We start from the raw sequence: 25,150 nt of genomic DNA on the forward strand, positions 1-25,150 counted from the left end.
TTGAATCTGGCAAGTTAGCACCAACTTCTTCATTCTATTTTATTTTAAAACAGGAACTGTTCTGTCTGTTATTATATAATATATACATTTATATACTACTCTTTTACTCAGCACAATTTAAAAATATTTCCCTCTAGGCTAGAATGTATCTCTCCTTATGAGGCAACATTTATGTATGTCAAACATCAAATAAATCTGCCAGGGATAGGAACCTGGTAAGCTAGATAATATAAAACACTGAAAAATCAGGGGGCACATGCCTTTAAGCCCAGCACCCAGGAGGCAGAGGCAGGAAGATCTGTGAGAGTTCAAGGCCAGCCTGGTCTTCAGAGTGAGTTCTAGGACAGCAGCCAGGGCCACACTGAGAGAGAGAGAGAGAGAGAGAGAGAGAGAGAGAGAGAGAGAGAGAGAGAGAGAGAGAGAGAGAGAGAGACTTGAAAGATCAATGCCTAGCCAATAATGCCCAGGGAATAGAAAAGACACAGGGGAATCTACATTTTATGTTATTAAATTTTTAAATGACTGATATCTCTGAGTTCTGTATCTTTTTGTTTGATACAGTACTCAAAGGTTTAACTTGTAGGTCTGTGAAAAGACTAGATTTATAAGATACAGAGCTTAGATTTCAGCATGTCAGACAGCATCGCACAGGAGGGTGCTGGCAGAAGGCGACTTACGTTGAGCCAGAAGCTCAGCTAATGGCCGATGTCATTACCATTCAGGCCATGGAGACAAAACTACTTAAGTATTTCAGCACCAGAGGATTGTTGTGGCATTACAATTCTGACAAAAAAGTTAGTTGTGAAAGAACTGTATTGAAGTGTATCAGTTCCACACTCTTTGCAAAGATCGAATGAAGCGCCCACGTGGCATTCTCCAACAGCACTGCCACTCAGTGCAGCTTGCAGAACGGACGGCCAGAAAGGGAGCAATCGCAACAAGGCGCTTAAATGGACTCCTGGATCAAACGACTCCAAAATCTAGGTCGGGATTGCTGACAAAATCATTTCTGAGTAATGGAAGATGAAAGATTCCAACAGAAAGGAAAACACGGCCTTAAAAGATTCAAGAGGCGTTCAGTCCATTCTAGGTCAAGATGCATTCAGGAAGCACTCTGGTTTTGTTCTGCATTGGAGGGATGCTAGATGCCCAGGGACAGAGGACGCGCTTCACTGACGAGTCACCCACTCGGAATGCTATGCGTCTATACCAATTGTGCAAGTCAAATCTGTTCCCCTACCCCTGGTGTTGTCTTGCTTGGGCTGCCATTACAAAACCCAAATCCTAGCCCAAATCCACGGAACTAGGAGCTCCATGGGCTTACCTTGGCAATGTGAAGTGGAAACCTGCAGGTTAAGACCTAAGGATGGCGCTACAGGCTGCTCTGGGGATCTGAGCTGGGAAAAACTTACCATCAGACTTTTGCATGGAATAAGCAAGGTTCAGAATCTTGTTTCAACTAAAATGTTGTAAAAGGAAACAGTGGTAAAGATCTGTCAGTTTTATTGTTCTCAGCAAGGCAAGTGAATTAAGAGTAGGGTGTAGTTAGTTCTCGCCATAAAAGTCTGATGGACAAATAACAGTTTTGGGGCTGGCCTGGCCAGAAAATAAAAGTCTCGGCCAGGGTTCCCCATTCCTGTACTTTCTAATGACAGTAACAAGGGGCTCAGCAGGATGCCTACTGCTATACTTTCTAACTCACTAAAAAGGCAGTGTTCTAAATTCCACATCTTAGGAGCAACCTAAATTCCTAAACATCTTTGCAGTAGCGATGTTTGATTAAGCTACGAATGGATCTGCCAGCCCTTTAGTTACCGATATTGCCAGGCACTAAAAACATTCTTTGGTTTCTTGTGTGTTGGAAGGTTTCAGATTACAGGAGTCTAGCCTTCTTTGTACAGCTTGGCATTAAAGAGTTTCCAGCTTATGCTGTTCCAAACCACACAGAAGAGCTGAAACCTTCTTTGCTGTGTTAGTCTTTAATCAGGAGCCGAACTTCTCTGGCAGTTCCTTTGTGTCCTTTATTAATGTCACCCATGTTGTCTGATCTTTAAGCATCAAAGGCTTCCTCTTGACCTAATTGAATCTTGCTGATTATGGATAAGAAAGAGGTCTTCAGTTTATATATTTGTGGGGAAGTGCTATACATGGAACCCAGGGTCTGGTGTATGAGATGCAAATTCTCCAGCAGTGAACCACAGTCCAGCCTATTGCCATTGTAGAAAACCATCTTTGCTTATGCAGTTTGACCTAACTCATAAGAGCCTAATAATTGTGCTAGAAAGTCTATTAATTGAAGAAGGCATGTTTTAGAATGTCTGAACAGCATTAAAGGTTTTTTAAGCTACCTCTTTAGAAGCCCAGATTTTAAAGCCAACAAGGGTGAGCACAGACACCTTTAAGTGCCTTAGCGTAGGACACAGAGACAGTAGGATCTATGTGAATTGGAGGCCAGCCTGACCACATAGAGTTCGGATTGCTAGGACTACATAGTCAGATCCTGTCTCAAAAAACCACAACAATGAAACAAAAACAATAAGAACCGTTCTCCCCCCACAGAAGGTACCCTCAAGCCTTTGCTAAACAGATATTTGATTTTTGACCAAGAAACTAAAACTCTGAGTTATGCTGGACTGTCATTCCCGTACAGAAACCATCAGCTGGAGCTGATATAGAATTCTCAATGGGATGTGTGTCCTCAAGTTTACTAGGGCATTCTGGGATATGTGTCCTCAGGTGTACCAGGGCATTCTGGGATATGTGTCCTCAAGTGTACCAGGGCATTCTGAGACGTGCCCTCGCATGCTTACCGAGCATTCTGGTTCCCACTAACATGAGTGTTTGCTCTTGAACTTGGTAAGCTCTCTACAGTAGGTTTTGAACTGACCTTTCCCGTTTGTCTTCCTTACAGGAAAAGAATGGTATCCACAGCATGACTGTAAACATGAACACAGCTTCCACATCACCAACAGCCCGTTCTATGCCAGTCATTGCCGGAAAGGGGGAGGGATGACAGAGATAGCAAAACCTGAAGAGGTCAATGGCAGAGATAATCTCCACTCCCTACTTCTGTGGACCATCAGTAGAAACAGTGTCTACCCCTACATCTGTCCTCAACTGCCTCTGCACGGCGGCCTGCGAGCAGGATCCACACAGCTCAGTTTGTCCAGTGTTTCCACAAGTCTGAGGAGCTCTACTGCCCACAACTGTTTCACCGTCATTATTCTGAACATTAGAACAGTTGAAATTAAAAACAATTGCTACAGAAGAAGTTAAACCATAGGACACAAAACATTTCTTAACCAAATGCCTTTTAAATCTATTTCACTACAAATTAAAATTTATAGTTTCTTCTCTAGTTTATTTTTTATTTAAAAGATGCTATGGATTCAAGCCCTAGAATCTATAGTGGAATAAAAGGAAATTTAACTAATACAGGATTATAGAAATACTGGATCAAATTAACTCAATTGCTATGCAAGGAGTTTTGAATCAATAAATTATTTAGCTTCTAAGAGAAAGCTTTCTAGGTCTTGAACGGATATTTTTATTGCTGCAGTAAACATAAGTTTTGTAGGCTAGGGTCGGGAATACGAGAAGAAGCCAATGCAGCTCTAGCTTTTCAAACCAGGCTCGTTCGTCAGTGATGAAGACCAGAAGTTCCAAGAGCTGATACAAATGTTAACATCTAAAATGACTATGAATTACTTTTTTCCTAAGTAATTCTCAATACTATAAAATTGTTTGTGTTAAATCATGTTTTCATCCCACCAATCTATTTGATGTATAAACCATCTACATGGGCAGAGAAGCTGGTGATATCTGCGGATGAGGTATACACGTTTTAGGAGTCTAGAAGGACTACAACTACCAGGCAACAATACAGCACACGGGACTCTGCAGTTCTCATTCTCTACACATGTGGGCAGCCATACACTGGATCCCTCCTCTAAATAGAGATGACCTTAGAAGAAGAGAAAGACCAGTCCGACTCACATGGAATTTATGGTCCGAAGCAGGAGATCAAGTAATCACACTCAGATACTACTCGGAGAAGGACAATTCAGACTGGGCATAAATAAACAGAGATGATGTAGGCAGGAAAGACATTAGCTCTGGTACGAACTACTGCCAAAGGCTCCCTTGACAGGAAGGAGGAAAGGGTGTATGCAACCATGCCACAGAGCAAAAGGGCACAGGAAGAACCTGGCATTGACTGAAGACCAGTGAGCCAGCAGCAGCAGCCACTGGCAAGAGGTGTGCAAGACACCTAGGTGAGAAGGGACTCACCATGAGGGGTGCACAAGCCAGTGGTGAATTTCTGGTGCCTATACTGATCAATGAGAAGACAGGTTGCTCACCCATAGTCCAGCAATGAATACTGACTATGGAAGGCATAAAGTCAGTCTGTTTGCAAATAATAAAACTTAAGTCTATGATACAGTCACTAAGGCTTAGAATACACTGTATAGTTAAACCACCTGTTCTATAATTCTTAGCTCAATAAATCAGCTTTTCTTTTAAAATAATTTCACCCAAATGACTTCCTCAAAATTGTTTTTGGCTACATAGTAAAGGGAAAGAAAAGAAAACCTATATGGCCCAAATGCAGACATTTCTATAATTATGAGCTAAATCTATCATACAGACATCTCAACATTAGAAATTGCATTTGAAATTTTGTTATCGCCTTCGGTTTTGAGAAGGAAGAACCACCAACAGAAGGAGGGCTAGTCAGTGTTTGCTACCATGCTCGCTAGTTAGTGTTTCCTACCATGCTGCTAGTTAGTGTTTCCTACCATGCTGCTAGTTAGTGTTTCCTACCATGCTCGCTAGTTAGTGTTTCCTACCATGCTTGCTAGTTAGTGTATCCTACCATGCTCGCTAGTTAGTGTTTCCTACCATGCTTGCTAGTTAGTGTATCCTACCATGCTTGCTAGTTAAGTGTTTCCTACCATGCTCGCTAATTAGTGTTTCCTACCATGCTCGCTAGTTAGTGTTTCCTACCATGCTCGCTAGTTAGTGTATCCTACCATGCTCCCTAGTTAAGTGTTTCCTACCATGCTCGCTAGTTAGTGTTTCCTACCATGCTCGCTAGTCAGTGTTTCCTACCATGCTCACTAGTTAGCGTTTCCTGCCATGCTCGCTAGTTAAGCGTTTCCTACCATGCTCACTAGTTAGCGTTTCCTGCCATGCTCGCTAGTTAAGTGTTTCCTACCATGCTCACTAGTTAGCGTTTCCTGCCATGCTCGCTAGTTAAGCGTTTCCTACCATGCTCACTAGTTAGCGTTTCCTACCATGCTCGCTAGTTAAGTGTTTCCTACCATGCTCACTAGTTAGCGTTTCCTGCCATGCTCGCTAGTTAAGCGTTTCCTACCATGCTCGCTAGTTAAGTGTTTCCTACCATGCTCGCTAGTTAAGTGTTTCCTACCATGCTCACTAGTTAGCGTTTCCTGCCATGCTCGCTAGTTAAGCGTTTCCTACCATGCTCGCTAGTTAAGTGTTTCCTACCATGCTCACTAGTTAGCGTTTCCTGCCATGCTCACTAGTTAGTGTTTCCTACCATGCTCGCTAGTTAAGTGTTTCCTACCATGCTCGCTAGTTAAGTGTTTCCTACCATGCTCGCTAGTTAAGTGTTTCCTACCATGCTCGCTAGTTAAGTGTTTCCTACCATGCTCGCTAGTTAAGTGTTTCCTACCATGCTCGCTAGTCAGTGTTTCCTACCATGCTCACTAGTTAGTGCTTCCTACCATGCTCGCTAGTCAGTGTTTCCTACCATGCTCACTAGTTAGCATTTCCTACCATGCTCGCACTGCTTCTCTTCTCTAGCAGGATTCGAAACAAATTGGCTGTAATCTTATTATCGTGGACACCTTGCCCGAGGCCCCGGTTATCATCTTGCATGAGTCGTCGATCCATGAAGACCTCAATCTGACCTGAAACAAAGAAACAAAACCAGGATAACTTTATGCAGATAGTCACTGAAGGCTGCTTAAACAGAAACCCAGCAGCCTTGCTTTGACTTAAGTTTCCCTTGAGTTAGGGAGGGGGATCTAGATATTCTATAAGACAACGGGCTGTCTTTTGTTAAGTCGAAGTAGCTACTAAGAATACATAAAAAATGTTATCATTTCTGCCTTCCTTCATTACTGCTTAGCAATCACCCGCCAATGGCATCACCGTTTTGGGAGCAGGTCTTCTACACATGAAGCCGTCGAGGGGAGAGGTCACCGTACCACAATCCAGAAGAAAAACAAAAACAAAAGACCCCAACACTGTAAGTTTGAACAACAACATCCTTTTTGCAAACTTGAGCAAACTGTGTAAGCTTCTGGAGTTTTAGGTTTCCGATCCGGTAAACCACGGAGATCTCTATAAATGATAGGCTAGTGAAAGTAAATTTCAGCTACCATTTGTACACGGAGTGTTTCCCAAAGTCTCTGTGTTGGAGGCTTGGTCCTTAGCTATCAGGGCCACTCAGAAGTGATGAGATCAAAACTAACTCCATCAATTGTAACTCACAGGGGTTTCACAGCTAAATGGGCTGTTACAAGCAGGGCTGAGTTGAATGGGATCACTGGTTGAAGGCCGGGAGGGTGTGTCCTCTCTCTTCCTGTTCCTGTCTCTTTCTTCTTCCTAACTACCATGATGTCAGCTCACCACAGCTTAAAATCAAGAGAGCCGAGGGATTACAACGGAAGTCTCTGAGATTGTGACGGAAAAGTCTTTCTTGCCCAAAGGTATTTCTGTTACAATGAAAGCTAATGAAAACACTTTATCTTTAAAACCACCCAAGCGTGGTGTCTTAGCCTCCAGTTTATTACTCGAAGAGCGAGGATACTCATCTTACGTAGGTCTCACAAAGCCGTGTGTTAGCTACTTGTTTGATTCTTTCTTTTTTTGGTTTGTTTTTTTTTTTTTTGGATTTGGTTTTTTTCAAGACAGGGTTTCTCTGTATAGCCCTGGCTGTCCTGGAACTCACCCTGTAGACCAGGCTAGCCTCGAACTCAGAAATCTGCCTGCCTCTGCCTCCCAGAGTGCTGGGATTACAGGCGTGCGCCACCACCGCCCGGCTTACTTGTCTGATTCTTAAAGGACAGCAGTTAATGAGGAGGATAGTTAATATATTTGACCACAGAAATACTATTCAGTTAGAACTGAGAGCTTTCAGCGTGGATCGTTGACAGCACATACCGGAAGCCATGCTGGACGCGCCTAAGGCTTGGGCGGTGAGCAGCGTGAGCCGGTGCTCCGAGTCCTGGATGTACGCCATTGTGCTCATCGGGTAGACGTTGGCTTGAAGAGGCAATTTGCCCATTGTCCTTCTAGGCTGAATCTAGGAAACCAAGCAATTCTTACTTTGTATGAGTATTATTTACACATACACTTCTATAAATTAGATTATTTAGTTATCTCTTCCCCAAAGAGAAAGGGCATAATTTCTGTTCTTGTTTAAGCAAAGATATATATAAAAATTAAAACACTCCTTAAAATCATATGCAGAGGAACCGCAAGGTCCCCAGAAGACAGTTTTTAAGTGTGAAAGGTAGAACTTTTCTGGATTTTAAAACAGGCATTTCTATTTAAAATCACACACACACAAAATGCCCAGCAGAAGTCCTCTGGCTACCCATATTTGCATAAAACAAATTATGAAGGTATTAAGTATTCATATTTTATCTAGATCTAACATACTGCCTTTGGTGAATGCTAAGTACAGTAGCTCTCCACCCTCTTTCAAGAAATATCTATTATTCTCCAATCAGTTTTAATAAACACCACAGAGCTTGCCTCCAAATCCTCTAACATATTACATTATAATCAAGAACATACTCATAGTTAAAACATTTCAGTGTTTACTCTTGTTTATTTTAAAATTGGGATGGTTCTGAATTCCAGCCTTACAGCCTCGGGTTTGAAGGCAAGACATAGACTCTACCTTTTGTGAGGCCATCCGTCTGTCCGTCTGTCTGTCCTGAGAGCCAGTATGTGCTCAAGCCTCTGTCATCACTGGGATTTACTCTTTCCGCTTCAAAATGCCACCTCCCTGTTACCACTTCAAAATGCCACCTCCTTGTTTAAACTTACAAAAGTTTAAAATGAAACTCAAAACCAGTCGATGCAGGAAGTTAATGCCGTGACTCATGAGAACCGAGCATCTAGAGATGGAAGGGAACTCCTGCCTAAGCTTATGCGAGATTTGAAGTTCTGACCTTCGGTCTCCTCAGCAAGCCCTCACTGGTCCCCACCACCCTCTTCAAACTCACAGTAAACTATAACCTGTGAAACTGATCTGATTTTGAGACAACTGATTTCAGAAACTGACATGGCCCAAACCTGACCTCCTTGTAATAAAGACATGCAGACACACTGCGAGGGATACCAGGTGACACAGAGGAATAAGCCAGGCAAGTGCACAGCAGATGACACCAGGGGTTGCCATATGCGAATGCAAGAAGCTGGGAGGCAGCGGGGCAGGAGAGGTCCCTGGGCAGGTGGGCGGCCCTGTACACAGCCTGACTCCAGACAGCTGCTCGCCAAGACAATGAAAGAATGATGTTCTGTTCTTTCAAGAGACCCAGTTTGTGGTAAAACAAAACAAAACAAAACACCAAAAAGACAAAGCAAAACCTCATGGCAACCCTAGGAGAGGAAGCAGTGAGTATGAGAGAGACCACAGGAGGAGAGGAGGAGCAGGTAGGCAGGCCACCCCTGAGCACTCTCTGAGCAAGCCTTCTCCCCACACCCCATCAGATCAGCTTCAAAGTTATGAAAGGGCACGCAGAGTCGCCTCATCTGTGTTCTTCTTGACCTCCTCCTGGGAGCCTCTCTAGTTTTGCCCAAGAACAACTACTTCCATAGGTTAAAACAGGGCTTATTATAAGAAATATTTACACTTTGTACCAGAAATAATATCAGTATCTCGTACAACAAGACGCACAGTCTCAGTAATTCAGTTTTTACTACGCGTTCTTTTTCACATGTAAACCAACATACACAAATATTTGTCTCTGTGAGATTTTAAGAAAATGTTTTCTTTTAGGGTATAAGAAAAATGAATCACCATGAAGTCAGAGTTTCATTTGAAAACCAAAGGGCCGCAGCAGAATGAGTGTGCCAATCACAATGTATGCTGCGATTGCTGTTCTCTGGAGAAGGTTTAAATTTAACTTTTTGCAGGAAATCATAGAAGAGAAAATTATCCAGCCCTTTCCACTTATAGCCAGTTGAAAATCAGACCAAGTAAAAAGCATATGTTGTGAAATTATTTCTATTCATAGCCAGGAGTTTTTGAAATGCAAATGCTTCAAAAATATGCTCGTTTTTTTAGTGGTATTATTCAAAAGACAAGTTGTCACACATATACACTCAAAATAATAGAAATTAAAGTAGCAGTCCAACCAAAAAGTTCTCTTGGGCACAGTTAAAAATATCTGTAACGTACAAGTAAAGTATAAGAATTAATTTTCTTACTATATTTATAATTACTATATGGTAATTTTGATTAAATATGTAGCATCCCACACTTCTAAAGTGGCATATACGTCTCCGGGTACTTGCCTGTGTGGATGTGCACATCCACGCAACGTTAACGGATGCAGGGGACTGCCTTTTAACCTAAAAGACGCCATCATTACATTACGAGGAATCAATGATATGGATGTATGAGTTCTTTATGAAGAAAAAAGATATCTTCCAATCCCTAATTATGTTTCCTTTTATGTATAATTTTAGAAAAGTGTTTAATATATTGATGGTCATCAAATTCTCAATTTTAAAGATTTATTTTTTTTAAAAAATGTGTGTGTAACAGAGAGAAAGAGAGAGATTTTATGTTTATCATGTGTAACTAGGTTCCCAGATAGGCCAGATGCCTTGGACTGGAGTTACAACTCGTTATGAGGCAGCTGACATGGATGTTAAGACCTGAACAAGTTCCCCTCTCGGGGACACTCTCTCCAGCCCCTTAGCTTCAATTTAAGAAAATAAAATAAAATTTTATAAGTAGACACTCTAAAAACATCATCTCTCTTAATAATTTATTCTACCTTTGGAAATCTGACAGTAGAACCTACAACTGTCTGTCTGTTAAAACTGTCTCTATTCGCTGGGCGGTGGTAGTGCACGCCTGCAATCCCAGCACTCTGGGAGGCAGAGGCAGGCGGATTTCTGAGTTCGAGGCCAGCCTGGTCTACAGAGTGAGTTCCAGGACAGCCAGGGCTATACAGAGAAACCCTGTCTCGAAAAAACCAAATCCAAAGGAAAAAACAAAACAAAACAAAACTGTCTCTATTCTAGAAATAGTTGGAAATTTAGAAATATTTTATAAATGACTCAAAAATTCACTGGGCAATTATCCTGCATAAAACTACATGCTCCACACATGAACATACATATCTGCCACAAATACCACATAAATATACATATAAAATGGCATATAAATACATTCATCACAGAGATTTTAGAGAAAATTACCTGATATCCATTTAGGTCAGTATAATATCTGTTTTGGTTGTTTATTTTAGATGAAATTCTCATTACAATCTCACGGTTATACACATTCCTGATGTCCACAACATTAGAAATTTCCATGGACTGCCCTTCTATTCCTAAATTTAAAAGAAAATACACATTAACAAAAGCAATTATTGTCTCCATATTCTTTAAAGATACTGTAAAATCTCTTCCCATGTCTTTCCTTGTTTTCTGACTCTTAACCATCTCTCATGTAATGGTATAACAATTTAACATTTTCCTCTTGCTATCAGACTGGAGACAGTATTTACTTAAGACTGCAAGATAAAAGGCTGGAAGGAAGCAAGAGAACCGCACACCACATAGTTCTCAATGGTTCTGAGGGGCAGGAAGACAGGAAGGACAGAGCAGGCCCCGCAGGCCAGCAGCTCACCTGAATCATTCTCTCCAGGAGAGGCACCATAACATAGGCTGCTTTGATTCCCTAGAACCAGGAACTACTGAGTTTACACTCTGCTCACTCAGCACAGTGTGTTACCGCCCTTTCAATGTTTTATGAGGAGCTGGGATCCCATGAGATAATTTATAGCTAGGAGCATTATTAACTTGCTATTACTTAGGGATTGTAATTTGAAGGGAGCCTTAGAAATTAAATCAATTTTAATTGTGTTCCCTTGTCCCTTGGGTCTCCTGTTACAGCATGATCCATTCTGCCTTTTACAACACAGAGGAGAGGACACCTTGCCGATGTGTCAAACTTAGATTTTTATAATTCTTTTGCCGAAAACTAAAGTGGCTTATTAGTATCTACTTGGCACTCTACCTTAACTGCACTGTTGGGTCCTCAGGGAAGCACTGGGTAAATTTCGGAGACAAAGAGGTGTTGTGTAGAAATTCAACACATTTAGTAGAGATGGAGTATGTGAGGAGAGCTACTTTAGTGTCTTCTCCATAGACGCAGGGAAGGAGACAGAAGAGGAGACCTAGTCCTGGTCCTTTGCCAAAGCTGATCCTTGTGATGTTCCAATTGCCCTGGAGGTGTGTGTGTATGTGTGTGTGTGTGTGTGTGTGTGTGTGTGTGTGTGTGTGTATGTGTATATGTATATATATGTGTATGTGTTTGTACGTATGGGTATATATGTATGTGTGTATATACATGTGTCTGTATAGTGACTCCCACCAGACTGACACCTAGCAGATAAGATAAAATACATTAAGAAAAGGAGCAAGAAGAACAGAGAAAGGAAGACTTTTCCGTGGGAGCCAAAAAGAACCCATTTTCTCCCATAGCGTGGCAACAAGTCACAGGAGGAGTCTTGGGGTTTTTGGAAAAGGATGCACATACTGCTAGTTCAGACACTACAGGTGCACCATGGACAAAGTTACTTGAGGAAGAAAGGGTTATCTCAACTTATATGTCCCTATACAGGTCACCAGGAAGGGAAGTCGGGACAAGAATTTGAAGCAAAACCTGGAGGGAAGAGCTGACATAGGAGTCATGCAGGAAGGCCGCTTCCCTCAGGAGCTCCTCGTGGCTTGCACAGCCGGCCTTCTCACAGGTTCCAGGACAACAGCCCGGCACTGCTCACAGGGATCTGGGTTCTCTCCATCAATCAAGACAACACACCACAGGCTTACCCACAGGCCAGTCTGGTGGGGACATTTTCTCATCTGAGGTTCCCTCTTCCCAAGTGACTCTAGCTTGTGTGAAGCTGACATGAAAATAGGCAACACAGAGAACAAAGGATAACGTGGGGCTGGAGATAGGAAGTGGGCTGAAGCCTCTGCCAACAGAGTCTGCACAAGTGCACAGACTTGCTCTGGCTCATGTTTCTTCAATTCAAGTCCCTCACCTGATGCCAACCTCAGTCTCACGTTTTCAACTCATGGGGTGCAACTGCCAGGAATGGGGAGGACATGGGGGCACTCTTTTAATGGCCATAATCAGAATGATGAAATAGTTTAAAAGAAAGAACACCATCTTCCCTGCCTGCCAGGGCAGAAAAGCAGCACCAGGTACTGAGATATCCTGAGTTTAAGAGCTCTGGGGGCACAAACCGCCAGAAGTCTGCCTGTGCCGGACCTGAGCACATAGGCGGTTCATCTGCCAGCCAGCCTGGCGTGGGGCCTGTGTCCTAAGTGGAGATCAGCAGAGGGAGTGACTCCCCCGCTGCCATCTTCCCTGCCTGCTGGGGCAGAAAAGCAGCACCAGGTACTGAGATATCCAGAGGTTAAGATCTCTGGGGGCACAAACCGCCAGGGGTCTGCATGCGCCCAGGACCTGAGCACATAGGAGGTTCGACTACCAGCCAGCTGGTTATGGGGCCTGTGTCCTACATGGGGATCAGCAGAGGGAGTGACTCTCCACTGCTATCTTAGCTCCATGACAGAGCAGTCAGGGAGCATCTGGTTCACTGAGACAACCCAAATATAACATTGCTTGGGGTAAAACTCAGCAGGGTTCCAATGGCACAAAAGAGGAAGGTAGCACATCAGCAATCTGGGCCAGAGGAAACTCAGGCATCCAGTGTCACTGAAATAGCCTTAAAGGTCCACAGAAGGTTGAAGCACCAGCCAGTGACAATAAGACCATCTAACACCACTGGTCATGATGCTGTTAGAGGACACATGAAGGACATAAATAAATCTCTTAAAGAAATTCAGGAGAAGAATGATCAAAAGCTAGAAGCCCTTAAAAGGGAAACACAAAAATCACTTAAAGAAATTCAGGAGAATATGGGTCAAAAGATACTAGACAAAAAGGAGGAAATGCAAAAATCACTTAAAGAAATACAGGAGAAATTTGATCAACAGGCAGAAGTCATGAAAGAGGAAACACAAAAATCTCTCAAAGAATTACAGGAAAACACAAACAAGCAAGTGAAGGAACTGAACGAAAACATCCAGGATCTAAAAACAGAAGTAGAAACAACTATGAAATTGCAAAGGGAGACAACTTCAGAGATAGAAAACCTTGGGAAGAAATCAGGGGCCATAGATGCAAATATCAACAACAGAATACAAGAGATAGAAGAAAGAATCTCAGATGCCGAAGATACCATAGAAACCATGGACTCAACAGTCAAAGAAAATGCAAAATGCAAAAAGCTTGTAACCCAAAACATCCAGGAAATCCAGGACACAATAAGAAAGCCAAACCTAAGGATTATAGGCATTGATGAGAGTGAAGATTTATAACTTAAAGGGCCAGCAAATATCTTCAACAAAATTATGGAAGAAAACTTCCCTAACCTAAAGAGAGAGATGCCCATGAATATACAAGAAGCCTACAGAACTCCAAACAGACTGGATCAGAATAGAAATACCTCCCGTCACATAATAATCAAAAATGTACTAAACAAAGAAAGAATACTAAAGGCAGTAAGAGAAAAAGGGCAAGTAACATATAAAGGAAGACCTATCAGAATTACACCAGACTTCTCACCAGAGACCATGAAAGCTACAAGATCCTGGGCAGAGCTCATGCAGACGCTAAGAGAACACAAATGCCAGCAAAGACTACAATACCCAGCAAAACTCTCAATTATTATAGATGGAGAAACCAAGATAGTCCATAACAAAACCAAATTTACACAGTATCTTTCCACAAACCCAGCCCTACAAAGGTTAATAGGGGGAAAACACGAATACAAGGAGGGAAACTATACCCTGGAAAAAGCAGGATAATAATCTTTCTTCAAACCCAAAAGTAAATAACCACACAAGTATGAAATTAACATCAAAAATGATAGGAAGCAATAATCACTACTCCTTAATATCTCTTAACATCAATGGACTCAATTCCCCAATAAAAAAGACATAGATTAACAGACTGGTTACATAAACAGGACCCTACATTTTGCTGCATACAGGAAACACACCTCAGTGTCAAAGACAAACACTACCTTAGAGTAAAAGGCTGGAAGACAATTCTACAAGCAAAAGGTCTCAGGAAACAAGTCGGAGTTGCCATTCTAATATCAGATAAAATTGACTTTCAACCTAATGTCATCAAAAGAGACATGGAAGGACACTTCTTGCTGGTCAAAGGAAAAATCCACCAAGAAGAACTCTCAATCCTGAACATCTATGCTCCAAATGCAAGGACACCCTCATTCATAAAAGAAGCTTTACTAAAGCTCAAAGCACACATTGTACCTAACACAATAATTGTGGACCAATCAGGAAAACAGAAACTAAACAGGGAGACAGTGAAACTAATTGAAGCTTTGGACCAATTGGATTTAACATTTATATATATATGTAACTTTTCATCCCAAAGAAAAAGAAGTTAACTTTTTCTCAGCACCTCATGGTACCTTCTCCAAAATCAATCATATAGTTGGTCACAAGACAGACCTCAACAAATATAAGAAGATTGAAATAATCCCATGCCTCCTATCAGATCACTATGGAGTAAAAGTGGTCTTTAATAACAATAAAAACAACAGAAAACCCACATACACATGGAAACTGAACTATACTCAATGATACCTTGGTCAAAGAAGAAATAAAGAAAGAAATCAAAGACTTTTCAGAATTTAACAAAAATGAAGGAACAACATACCCAAATTTATGGGACACAATGAAAGCAGTGCTAAGAGGAAAACTCACAGCTTTGAGTGCCTCGAAAAAGAAATTGGAGAGATCATACACTAGAAACTTAATGGCACAAGTGAAAGTCCTGGAACAAAACAAAGCTAATCCACCCAGGAGGAGAAGAAGAGAAAAAATCATCAAACTCAGGGCTGAAATCAATCAAGTAGAAACTAAGAAAAACATACAAATAATCAACAAAACCAGGAGCTGGTTCTTTGAAAAAAATCAACAAGATAGATAAACCCTTAGCCAGACAAACCAAAGGGCACAGAGACAGTATCCAAATTAACAAAATTAGAAATGAAAAGGGATATATAACAACAGAAATGGAGGAAATTCAAAAAATTATCAGATCCTATTACAAAAGCCTGTACTCAGCACAACTGGAGAATCTGGAGGAAATGGACAATTTCTTAGACAGATACCAAATACCAAAATTAAATCAGGATCAAACAGATCATCTAAACAGGCCCATAACCCCTAAAGGAACAGAAGGGGTCATAGAAAGTGTTCCGAGCAAAAAAAGCACAGGACCAGATGGTTTTAGTGCAGAATTCTATCAGACCTTCAAAGAAGACTTAACATCAATACTTTTCAAACTATTCCACCAAATAGAAACAGAAGGAACACTACCCAACTCCTTCTACGAAGCCACAATTACGCTGATACCAAAACCACACAAAGATCCAATAAAGAAAGAGAATTTCAGACCAATTTCCCTTATGAACACCGAAGCAAAAATACTCAATAAAATTCTTGCCAACTGAATCCAAGAACACATCAAAATGATCACCCACCATGATCAAGTAGGCTTAATCCCAGGGATGCAGGGATGGTCCAATATATGGAAATCCATCAATGCTATCCACTACATAAACAAACTCAAAGAAACAAAAAACACATGATCATTTCATTAGATGCTGAAAAAGCATTTGATAAAATGCAGCATCCTTTCATGCTCAAAGTCTTGGAAAGAACAGGAATTCAAGGCCCATATCTAAACATAGGAAAAGCAATATACAGCAAACCAGTAGCCAACATCAAACTTAATGGAGAGAAACTTGAAACAAACCCACTAAAATCAGGGACTAGACAAGGCTGCCCCTTCTCTCCATATCTTTTCAATATAGTTCTTGAAGTCCTAGCTAGAACAATTAGACAACATAAGGAGGTCAAATGGATACAAATTGGAAAGGAAGAAGTCAAACTATCACTATTTGCAGATGATATGATAGTATACTTAAGTGACCCAAAAAACTACCAGAGAACTCCTACAGCTGATAAACAACTTCAGCAAAGTGGCTGGTTACAAAATCAACTCAAGCAAATCAGTAGCCTTTCTATACTCAAAGGACAAGCAGACTGAGAAAGAAATTAGGGAAATGACACCCTTCACAATAGCCACAAATAGCATAAAGTATCTTGGGGTGACTCTAACCAAACAAGTGAAAGATTTATGCGACAAGAACTTCAGATCTCTGAAGAAGGAAATCAAAGATGACCTTAGAAAATGGAAAAATCTTCAATGCTTTTGGATTGGCAGGATTAATATAGTTAAAATGGCCATCTTGCCAAAAGCAATCTACAGATTCAACGCAATCCCCATCAAAATCCCAACTCAGTTCTTCATGGAGTTAGAAAGAGCAATTCTCAAATTCATCTGGAATAACAAAAAACCCAGGATAGCTAAAACTATTCTCAACAGTAAAAGAAATCCTGGGGGAATCAGTATCCCTGACTTCAAGCAATACTACAGAGCAATAGTGTTAAAAACTGCATGGTATTGGCACAGTGACAGACAAGTGAACCAATGGAATAGAATTGAAGATCCAGAAATGAATCCACACACCTATGGTCACTTGATCTTCGATAAAGGAGCTGAAAACACCCAGTGGAAAAAAGATAGCCTTTTCAACAAATGGTGCTGGTTCAATTGGAGGTCAGCATGCAGAAGAATGCGAATTGATCCATTCTTATCTCCTTGTAGTAAGCTCAACTCCAAGTGGATCAAGGACCTCCATATAAAATCTGACACACTGAAACTAATAGAAAAGAAACTGGGGAAGACCCTTGAGGACATGGGCACAGGGGAAAAGTCCCTGAACAGAACACCAATAGCTTAGGCTCTAAGATCAAGAATTGACAAATGGAACGTCATAAAATTACAACGTTTTTGTAAGGCAAAGGACACTGTCAAAAGGACAAAATGTCAACCAACAGATTGGGAAAGGATCTTCACCAACCCTAAATCCGACAGAGGGCTAACATCTAATATATACAAAGAACTCAAGAAGGTAGACCCAAGTTAACCAAATAACCCTATTAAAAAGTGGGGTATGGAGCTAAACAAAGAATTTTCACATAAAGAACTTCCGGATGGCTGAGAAGCACCTTAAGAAATGTTCAACATCATTAGTCATCAGGGAAATGCAAATCAAAACAACCCTGAGATTTCACCTCACACCAGTCAGAATGGCTAAGGTTAAAAACTCAGGAGACAGCAGGTGCTGGCAAGGATGTGAAGAAAGAGGAACACTCCTCCACTGCTGGTGGGATTGTAAGATGGCACAACCACTTTGCAAATCAGTCTGGCAGTTCCTCAGAAATCTTGGCATGACACTTCCAGAGGACCCTGCTACACCACTCCTGGGCATATACCCAGAGGATTCCCCAGCATGCAATAAGGACACATGCTCCACTATGTTCATAGCAGCCCTGTTTGTGGTAGCCAGAAGCTGGAAAGAACCCAGGTGTCCCTCAATGGAGGAATGGATACAAAAAAATGTGGTATATTTACACAATGGAGTACTATTCAGCCATTAGAAACAATGAATTCATGAAATTCTTAGACAAATGGATGGAGCTGGAAAACATCATACTAGGTGAGGCAACCCAGTCTCAAAAGATCAATCATGGCATGCACTCACTGATAAGTGGATATTAGCCTATAAACTTTGAATACCCAAGACATACTCCACATATTAAATGATGTTCAAAAATGGAGGAGTGGCCCCTGGCTCTGGAAAGACTCAGTGCAGCAGTGTAGGGGAATACCAGAACAAGGAAGTGGGAAGGAATGGATGGGGGAACAGGGGGAGGAAAGAGGGCTTATGGGACTTTCAAGGTAGCCAGAAAAGGGGAAATCATTTGAAATGTAAATAAAAATATATTGAACAAAACAAACAAAAAATAAGAAACCTAGGGCAAAGAATACATAGCAAATGAAAGATATTGAAAACAAGGAAGGAAAAAACTGGGGAATAAAACACTTGGGAGGAGTAAGCCATTTGAAAAACTGACTGAACTAAGTGCCACACAGGTGACAACATAAAAATTTTAAGACATCTCTGAGAGGGTTGGGAAGTCACCCACTAAGAGTACTTGTTGCTCCTGCAGAGGATCCAGGTTTGAGTCTCAGAATCTGCATGAACCTCTCAAACTGTAAGCCAGCCCCAATTAAATGTTTTATGTATACGAAAAAAAAAAAAAAAGAATACCTCCACTACTATTGACAAGTTAAATAAGTGTGTGTGTGTGTGTGTGTGTGTGTGTTACATAATACAGTACAATCTTCTTTTGAGCTGATATATATCACTCTGGATGCAAACATTACTTTTATTATGTTTATAGAAACTGGAATGTTTTTAAGCTAAAATGAAATGCATGTGGAAATTTAATGAACTTAAGATACACAAATACATAACAGAAGGCTTGCGGTGCAGCACGTACTTAGCTTAAGTGTGGCCCCCGGTTCAATTGCCAGCATCCAAACCCTCAAGATTAGATCCTCATCAAAAAGGACAGTGCTCCTGGAGCTTGAAGGAGGACAGAGGGTGACCGGAAGCTAACTCCAGTTCACTGGCAGTGCCTGCAGGATTTCTGGTGCTGTTTTATCTTTCCTTCTCTCTAGATTAGATTTTTCTCTCGGGGGTCAACAGAATACATGAAATAAAATGAAGTCTTAACAAGAGAGAATATCATTAATTTCAATTCATGTCTCTCCAGAAAACATTTACAAAGAACACGCTTTAAGGAAAAAATTAATAATTTCATGTTACCTCTGGCAATGATAAATTATTCCATTGAGAAAGTCATCTTTCTCAAGCCCAATACTGTGCTCAGATCCTGTTGCGGCAAACACTTCAAGCCCCTTAAAAAGGAGCCCTGCGTTCATTCACAAATCTGCAAAGCACTAATTTAAATTCAGAACCAGTCTTCCAAACTAAGTTCAAACTTAAAATGCCTATTACGAAAAAACAAGCAAACAAATAAATAAAAGCCTATGCCTGAGATAAAAGCAGGTCAGTGCGCCAGAGTTCGCAGAGAGCAGGTAACCCCTAAGGGTGGCAAGGGTGGAAGGTGCCAATCTGGTCTGCATTCCTGTGCTGGGAATTCCCTGAGCTCCTCCAGGGAGGCCTGAGGGATGAGTGGAGAGGACCCGAGACGCCAGCCAGGCCCACTGGCTGTGCTCTCTACACAGTGAAGTGTAGTGAAGTGAAGCGACGGGATACTCTGGCTTGTGCAGCCAAGGCTTTCTAGGTTCTTGTGGGTTTTCTGTGATCTCCGGATGTACAAGGTTAGTCCTTGAAAGAGGGAGGAGCACAGCCACAGTTGGGGCGAAGCCATGGGGAGTCAGGGCTAAGACCCGACCTGTTGCTGCAGAGTGGAGGCTCTTGTCCTGATCGACACAAAGCGAGACTAGAGGCGGGTAAGACATGGTGCACAAAGCGACCAGGAGTCTAGCAAGTCTCCCCTGAGCTGCTGTCCAGGTATAAGGCAGACTTGAGCCTCAGCCCAGGAGGGAGGTGGTGTGTCTTCTCAGAGTTTCCTGGCTTCTCACAGACAAGCTTTCTTACACACCATCCTTACATTCCACTTCTAACCTCTGAGCAGACTAAGAGCTGCATTACCACTCCGAGGAAATGGCCAAGAAAGAAGAACACACCCCTCAACAAACAGAAATAGCCTGGCATGGGAGGAGGAAACCAAATTGGCATGTGGTAGAGGTGAAAGAACATGGAAAAACAAAGGGACAGCGATTTTCATCGTGAACAAGCACACACGTGTCACCATGGTCACGCCTAGGAGGATGTCACCTGCTGAGAGTCCAAGGCTGGTGACATCACAGCTAAACCTCTCAGTCCCCATGTTTCCAGCAGACCACTGTCTGGAGAGGCAAAGCTGTTTTACAGACAGGTCTGGGAGAGGAGAAACCATGATGCGTGCAGTAACTGAGTAGAAAGACGATCTTAGATGGAAGGTAAGGAGAGGAGAGGAGTGAGCAAAGTGGGAGAAGGGGGAGAGAAAGGGGAGGGAGGGAGAGGGTGGGAGAGGAAGGGAGGTGCCGAGCTGATCCCATACAAGACAGCAACCTACTGAGTTCTCCTTAAGGGATAAGGCTTGCCAGCACCCAAGCCTCTTTACAAAACAACCAACCCCAAGCCCTATTTTTAAAAGGCCACTTTCTTTAGAAGTCAAGAAAATAATATGTATTTAAAACCTGGCTATTCTAACCATATAGGTTCAGTGAGATGTAGTCTTTGGATCTGGTTAATCTTAGTGGTTTTCATTTGCAAGCTTTTTATAATGAGGTTTATTTTTAAGTGACTCCAGACACAGGCTCTGTTCCGTAGCAGTTCCTCCTGGCTGTACTACATGCCGTCTTAGCCAAGAGGCCCAGAAGCGATCCTCACCACCTCAGAGCTGAGAGGAGCAGAGGGTAGCACTGAAGTGCACACCTGCACGTCCTCCGACTACCGCTTCTAAGAGTAAAACATGGGAGACCACGCCAGATGTCCGTCAAGAGGGAGACAACTAGAAAGCCGCCATGCTATGGGGCACGGTGCTGCAGAGGACAAGAATGGGGCAGCTGTCTACCCAGGCAGACAGGCTTCTGGAGAGAGCACACTCTTGTGTAGTGCTATAAACCTTAGACTGAAAATAGACATAAACACCATGCTATGCTTTTCCAGAGGCATGGAAGTGCCTATGTGCCCACGAGAACATACCTGCATTTCTTCTCCTGAAGAAGGCATGGGGCAGAGAGATTCCAAAGGGCTTAACATTATATGTATAATGCATTAAAACTGTGGCAAAGGAGTATGCATGTGTTATTTGTGTTTATAAAAATACTTTAATGCACTTGCAAAGAAAGACTGTTTTCCTAGAGGTCAGGAGAACAATGGACACCAGCAGGTTCGTCACATTTTAATTTTACAACAGCCGCCTCAGATGTGCAGACAGTGCTGGTATCCTCAGGGCCTTCCCCTGCAGAACAGGTCAGGAGAACCGGGACAAGGGAGAGGAAGCCTCAGCTGGGTAATATTTGCTTAGAATTAGCTTAGTGACCTAAGATACATACTCCTTGAGAGAGAAAGCTGGGGCCATCCTTATTATGTCCTGAGTGTGGAAGGTAAGGCACAGGAAATACGCAGAGGGCTCTGTGCATGACAGTGGGGGGAAGAAGTTCTGATTAGCAAAACTGATACTCGCATCCACCGCCCCCCTTGTTCCCATTACCTCCTGTCCACTCCCTATGCCCCTTGTCGTATCTTTGCCAAACCCACTCGCAGCAACCTGACTTGGTGCGAACAGACTGGTGCTGGCCTCTCTACGTCATCTCCTTCGAACAGTTCTGAAATACACAGCATATTTTTCCCAGGGCAGAGACACTGCTAACTCAGATAGCACTTTTGCCACATCCTATCAGAGGAAATCTAATGAGAGGAAGGTTTAGAATAAAAAGCAAGAGAGCCCCGAACACTTTGCAGCTGTGATTAGGTCAAGAAAGGCTCTGGCCTGTACCCAACTAGAAAAAAGTTACATGTCCTTTCCTATGTGCTGCACAGCTTCAAACCTATTGTTTGTTTGTTTAGGTGAGCATTGAGTATCTAACCTGAAGTACGTGTGGAAACCAGGAAACCAGGATTGCCGGACTGAGGGATAGCTTACTCAGGGAGCTGCTGCCTCTACTCCTGGTTGCCCACCACAGATTACTGAAGACACTACAGACTTTCATTGCAGAATACAGAGAAATCGATCTTGAACCGACCAGGAAACTCTCCCTGCTAGGCCTCACTTTCATAGCACTGGAAGGTGCTATCCAGGCATCTGGGGGGATCAATCATCTTAGCCAATGGTGAACCCCCCCTCCATCTTACAATACTGACCAGCAGGCAAGATGTTCCCACCGGTACCTTAGTGGCCAGACTATTTATGGTGGTGTTCTAATTACTTTTCTGTTGCTGTGATAACTCTGGCCAAAGGCAACTTCCAGCAAAGAGTTTATTTTATATTATATTTGCAGGTACAGCCCACCACTGAGGGACAAACAGACAGACACATGCACTCATCCACGCAAGAGGATGACTTGCCTGAGGAATGGTACCACCCACTGTGGGTTTTTACGTCACTAATTCAGACATGTCCACGTACCAATCTTACATAAGTAAGACTTTTCCCCTCAAATAGCCGAGCTGTGCATGTTGACACTTATGGGTAACCAGGGCACTAATCACTCTTTTGGTTAGATTTGAGATTGCTCCACAGAAGGAAATGCACGCCGGATGCTATAAACAGAGTCAAAGATCATAGGAAGGGAGCCCAGGGACCCTAGATCTAGGCTGTTGTTTTGCTATATTGTCATGTACAGCTGACTTCTAAATATTTGTGTTAATGTCCATACATCTGTGCTGCTCTCAACCGTGATCAGATCACGCTGATCTGTGCTGAGAGGGACTGAGCAGTTACAGATGGAGAAGCAGGGCTACCGCAGCTGTTGGGAAGAGAAGAGCTTTGGACTTTGAATATTTCCCTGTGAAAATTTCAGAATATTTTGAATGTAAATCACCCAAATTATAAAAAGCTTGCTATGACAGAGACATGTGTCCATACATAGTATTGCACCAGGCACAATGGTTAAGAAATGGAACCAGGCTAGATACTCAGCCTTGAAGGAAAATGTGACCATTTGACAGTGAAACTTTGTTCATTTATTAAAAAATAAGAAAGGGAAAAAAAAAGAAATTACAGAATTTACAGGAAAATAGGTGGACCTGCAAGTCACTGTGGTAAATACAATAAGCCAGAAAGAGAAACCCCACATTTTCTCCTTCCATGGTCTCTGGATTAGTGACTGTTAGGATTGTAAAAGGGACAACAAAATGAAGAAGGAAAGACATTACGGGGAGCAGAACAGGGAGAGAACGTACCAGAGCACATGTTATGGGAGCAGGAGGAGGCTATCAGAAAGGAGGGAAGGACCAGCAAGTGGGACAACAGAAGAGGGCAGGGTGTGGAGGCCAGATGGTCTGCAGTTCTTTCCCAGGCACAAACCCTGGCCCAGATGCAACCCAGTCTCTGCAGGCATGAGACAGCGTAGGAGGAATGCCCCAGAGGAAAACCAGGCCATTGCAGCAACGCAAGTGCAGAAGCAAGTCTTAGTAAGGGGGTAAAGTGCAAATGTTGGTGGAGATGGGATCAATAAGGATTAATTTGAAGGAGGTTTGAAAGAGGAACACCGCCATCCCCTCACCCCAACAAGCTGCTTTTCAAAAGCAAACAATGGTTGTGTGAATCAAGAGGTTTGGGAAAGAACATACACATCAAACAGTTCCAGTCTTCAAATCACCATCAACACAAGACAGGCAGGCAGCAAGACAGAGCACTGGCCTGGGAGACAACACCTCCCAGGGAGCTCACCTCCCAGGCTTCTTGGTGCTTTCCCCATGCCCAAGGCTTGTCCTGGCTAAAGGCAAAAGAGCAGAGACCTGCGCCCACTGGGTACTGAGGAGCACTCTCAACCCAGCTCAGCTCTCAGGCATGCCCCTGTCCCAGGCGCCCTTCAAAGAAGCAGGGAGTTCATAAACCTCTCTATGTTCATCTGTTTAAAACAGTCCTGCCATGGAGCCGCAAGTCTGTAAACCTTTTCTACCACTCTGAATAGTACTTCTCCCAACTTACACAATTAGGAGGCACAAAGAAGGGAGGGAGGAGGGACAGTGGGAGGAGGGAGAGGGAGGAGGGAAAGAGACTAAGTAGTGTGAGATGGAAGCACACTTCTCACCCATTCCCACTCACACAGATGCTAAGCAAATGTAATCTGAGATATTGGTGTCTGATTAGATTTGTAAATGACTATCAAATACTTCTGTCAAACATAGTTTTCAACTGTTTGCCTTTGACAAAATTGAAGGGATACCCAATCAGGCAATATGATCGTTAAAATAATTAACCAGAAAAAAAAAAAGTTTGATGGTCATTTTGTGACATACAGTGCCTGACTCAGAAGGAGTTCTGTATTAAATGATAGGCCTATAATCTTTTTCCATTACCAGTTTCTAATCCATATAAGTAATGCACCTTTGCATTTGGTACTTAAGAAAACCAAAAGGTCCAGTTCACTGAGAGGAACATTTCTGTTAAAGTTTCTAAAACAAACTCTCAAAACAGTAATGTATTATTTACATTGTTTTAATAACTCAATCCAGAAAGACATACCACTTAGAGCGGTAGGATGAGTTTTTAAACTTTAAACATGTGTGCACACAGATATGCTCAACAGATAGGATTACAGTCTCAGAGAAGTCACGAAAAGTCAACCAACAAACAAGACTCTCGAACACAAAAATGCAGTATTAGGATGTATCTCGTGGGGACACAGGATACAAATATGACAACAGGAAGAAAATGAAGATGTGGAAGGGGAGACAGCCAGGGAACAATTTGTACAACCTCTTTAAAAATTCATGACTGTGCAATGAATTACCACCCGTGGTTATGTCTATTTTTAAATGTCACTGTTAACCACAATGACGTAGTTTGCAATTATTTAAACATACAAATAAAAATATCATGTCAATTTAGAAAATACATAGGAGACACAGAGTCTTTCATCTAGTAAACAAGGTTTGATCTAACCAACTTTTTTTCCCTTTCTTCCTGCCCATTTCGATGTTTTGCCAAGACCTAGCACCCTAAAAATCACCCCTATATCAAATCTTCCACCTCTCCTAACTCCAATGACCTTTCTTTCATCATTTTTATATTTCAAATATAAAGTACATAATTTTTCTGG

General features: G+C 42.2%; 1 protein-coding gene across 1 annotated transcript in view; it reads right to left on the minus strand.

Moving 5' to 3' along the window:
• Positions 1-25,150, minus strand: part of Man2a1 (mannosidase alpha class 2A member 1) — a 162,371-nt gene that overhangs the window by 15,546 nt on the left and 121,675 nt on the right. The window contains exons 17-19 of the mRNA XM_052191903.1: positions 10,477-10,610; positions 7,195-7,336; positions 5,803-5,936 (exon numbers count right to left, since the gene is read on the minus strand). Of these exons, the coding sequence (XP_052047863.1) occupies positions 5,803-5,936; positions 7,195-7,336; positions 10,477-10,610 (410 nt within the window). The remainder of the gene's footprint in view (positions 1-5,802; positions 5,937-7,194; positions 7,337-10,476; positions 10,611-25,150) is intronic.

Source organism: Apodemus sylvaticus, chromosome 9 (genome assembly GCF_947179515.1).
Source record: "Apodemus sylvaticus chromosome 9, mApoSyl1.1, whole genome shotgun sequence".
Lineage (NCBI taxonomy): Eukaryota > Metazoa > Chordata > Mammalia > Rodentia > Muridae > Apodemus > Apodemus sylvaticus.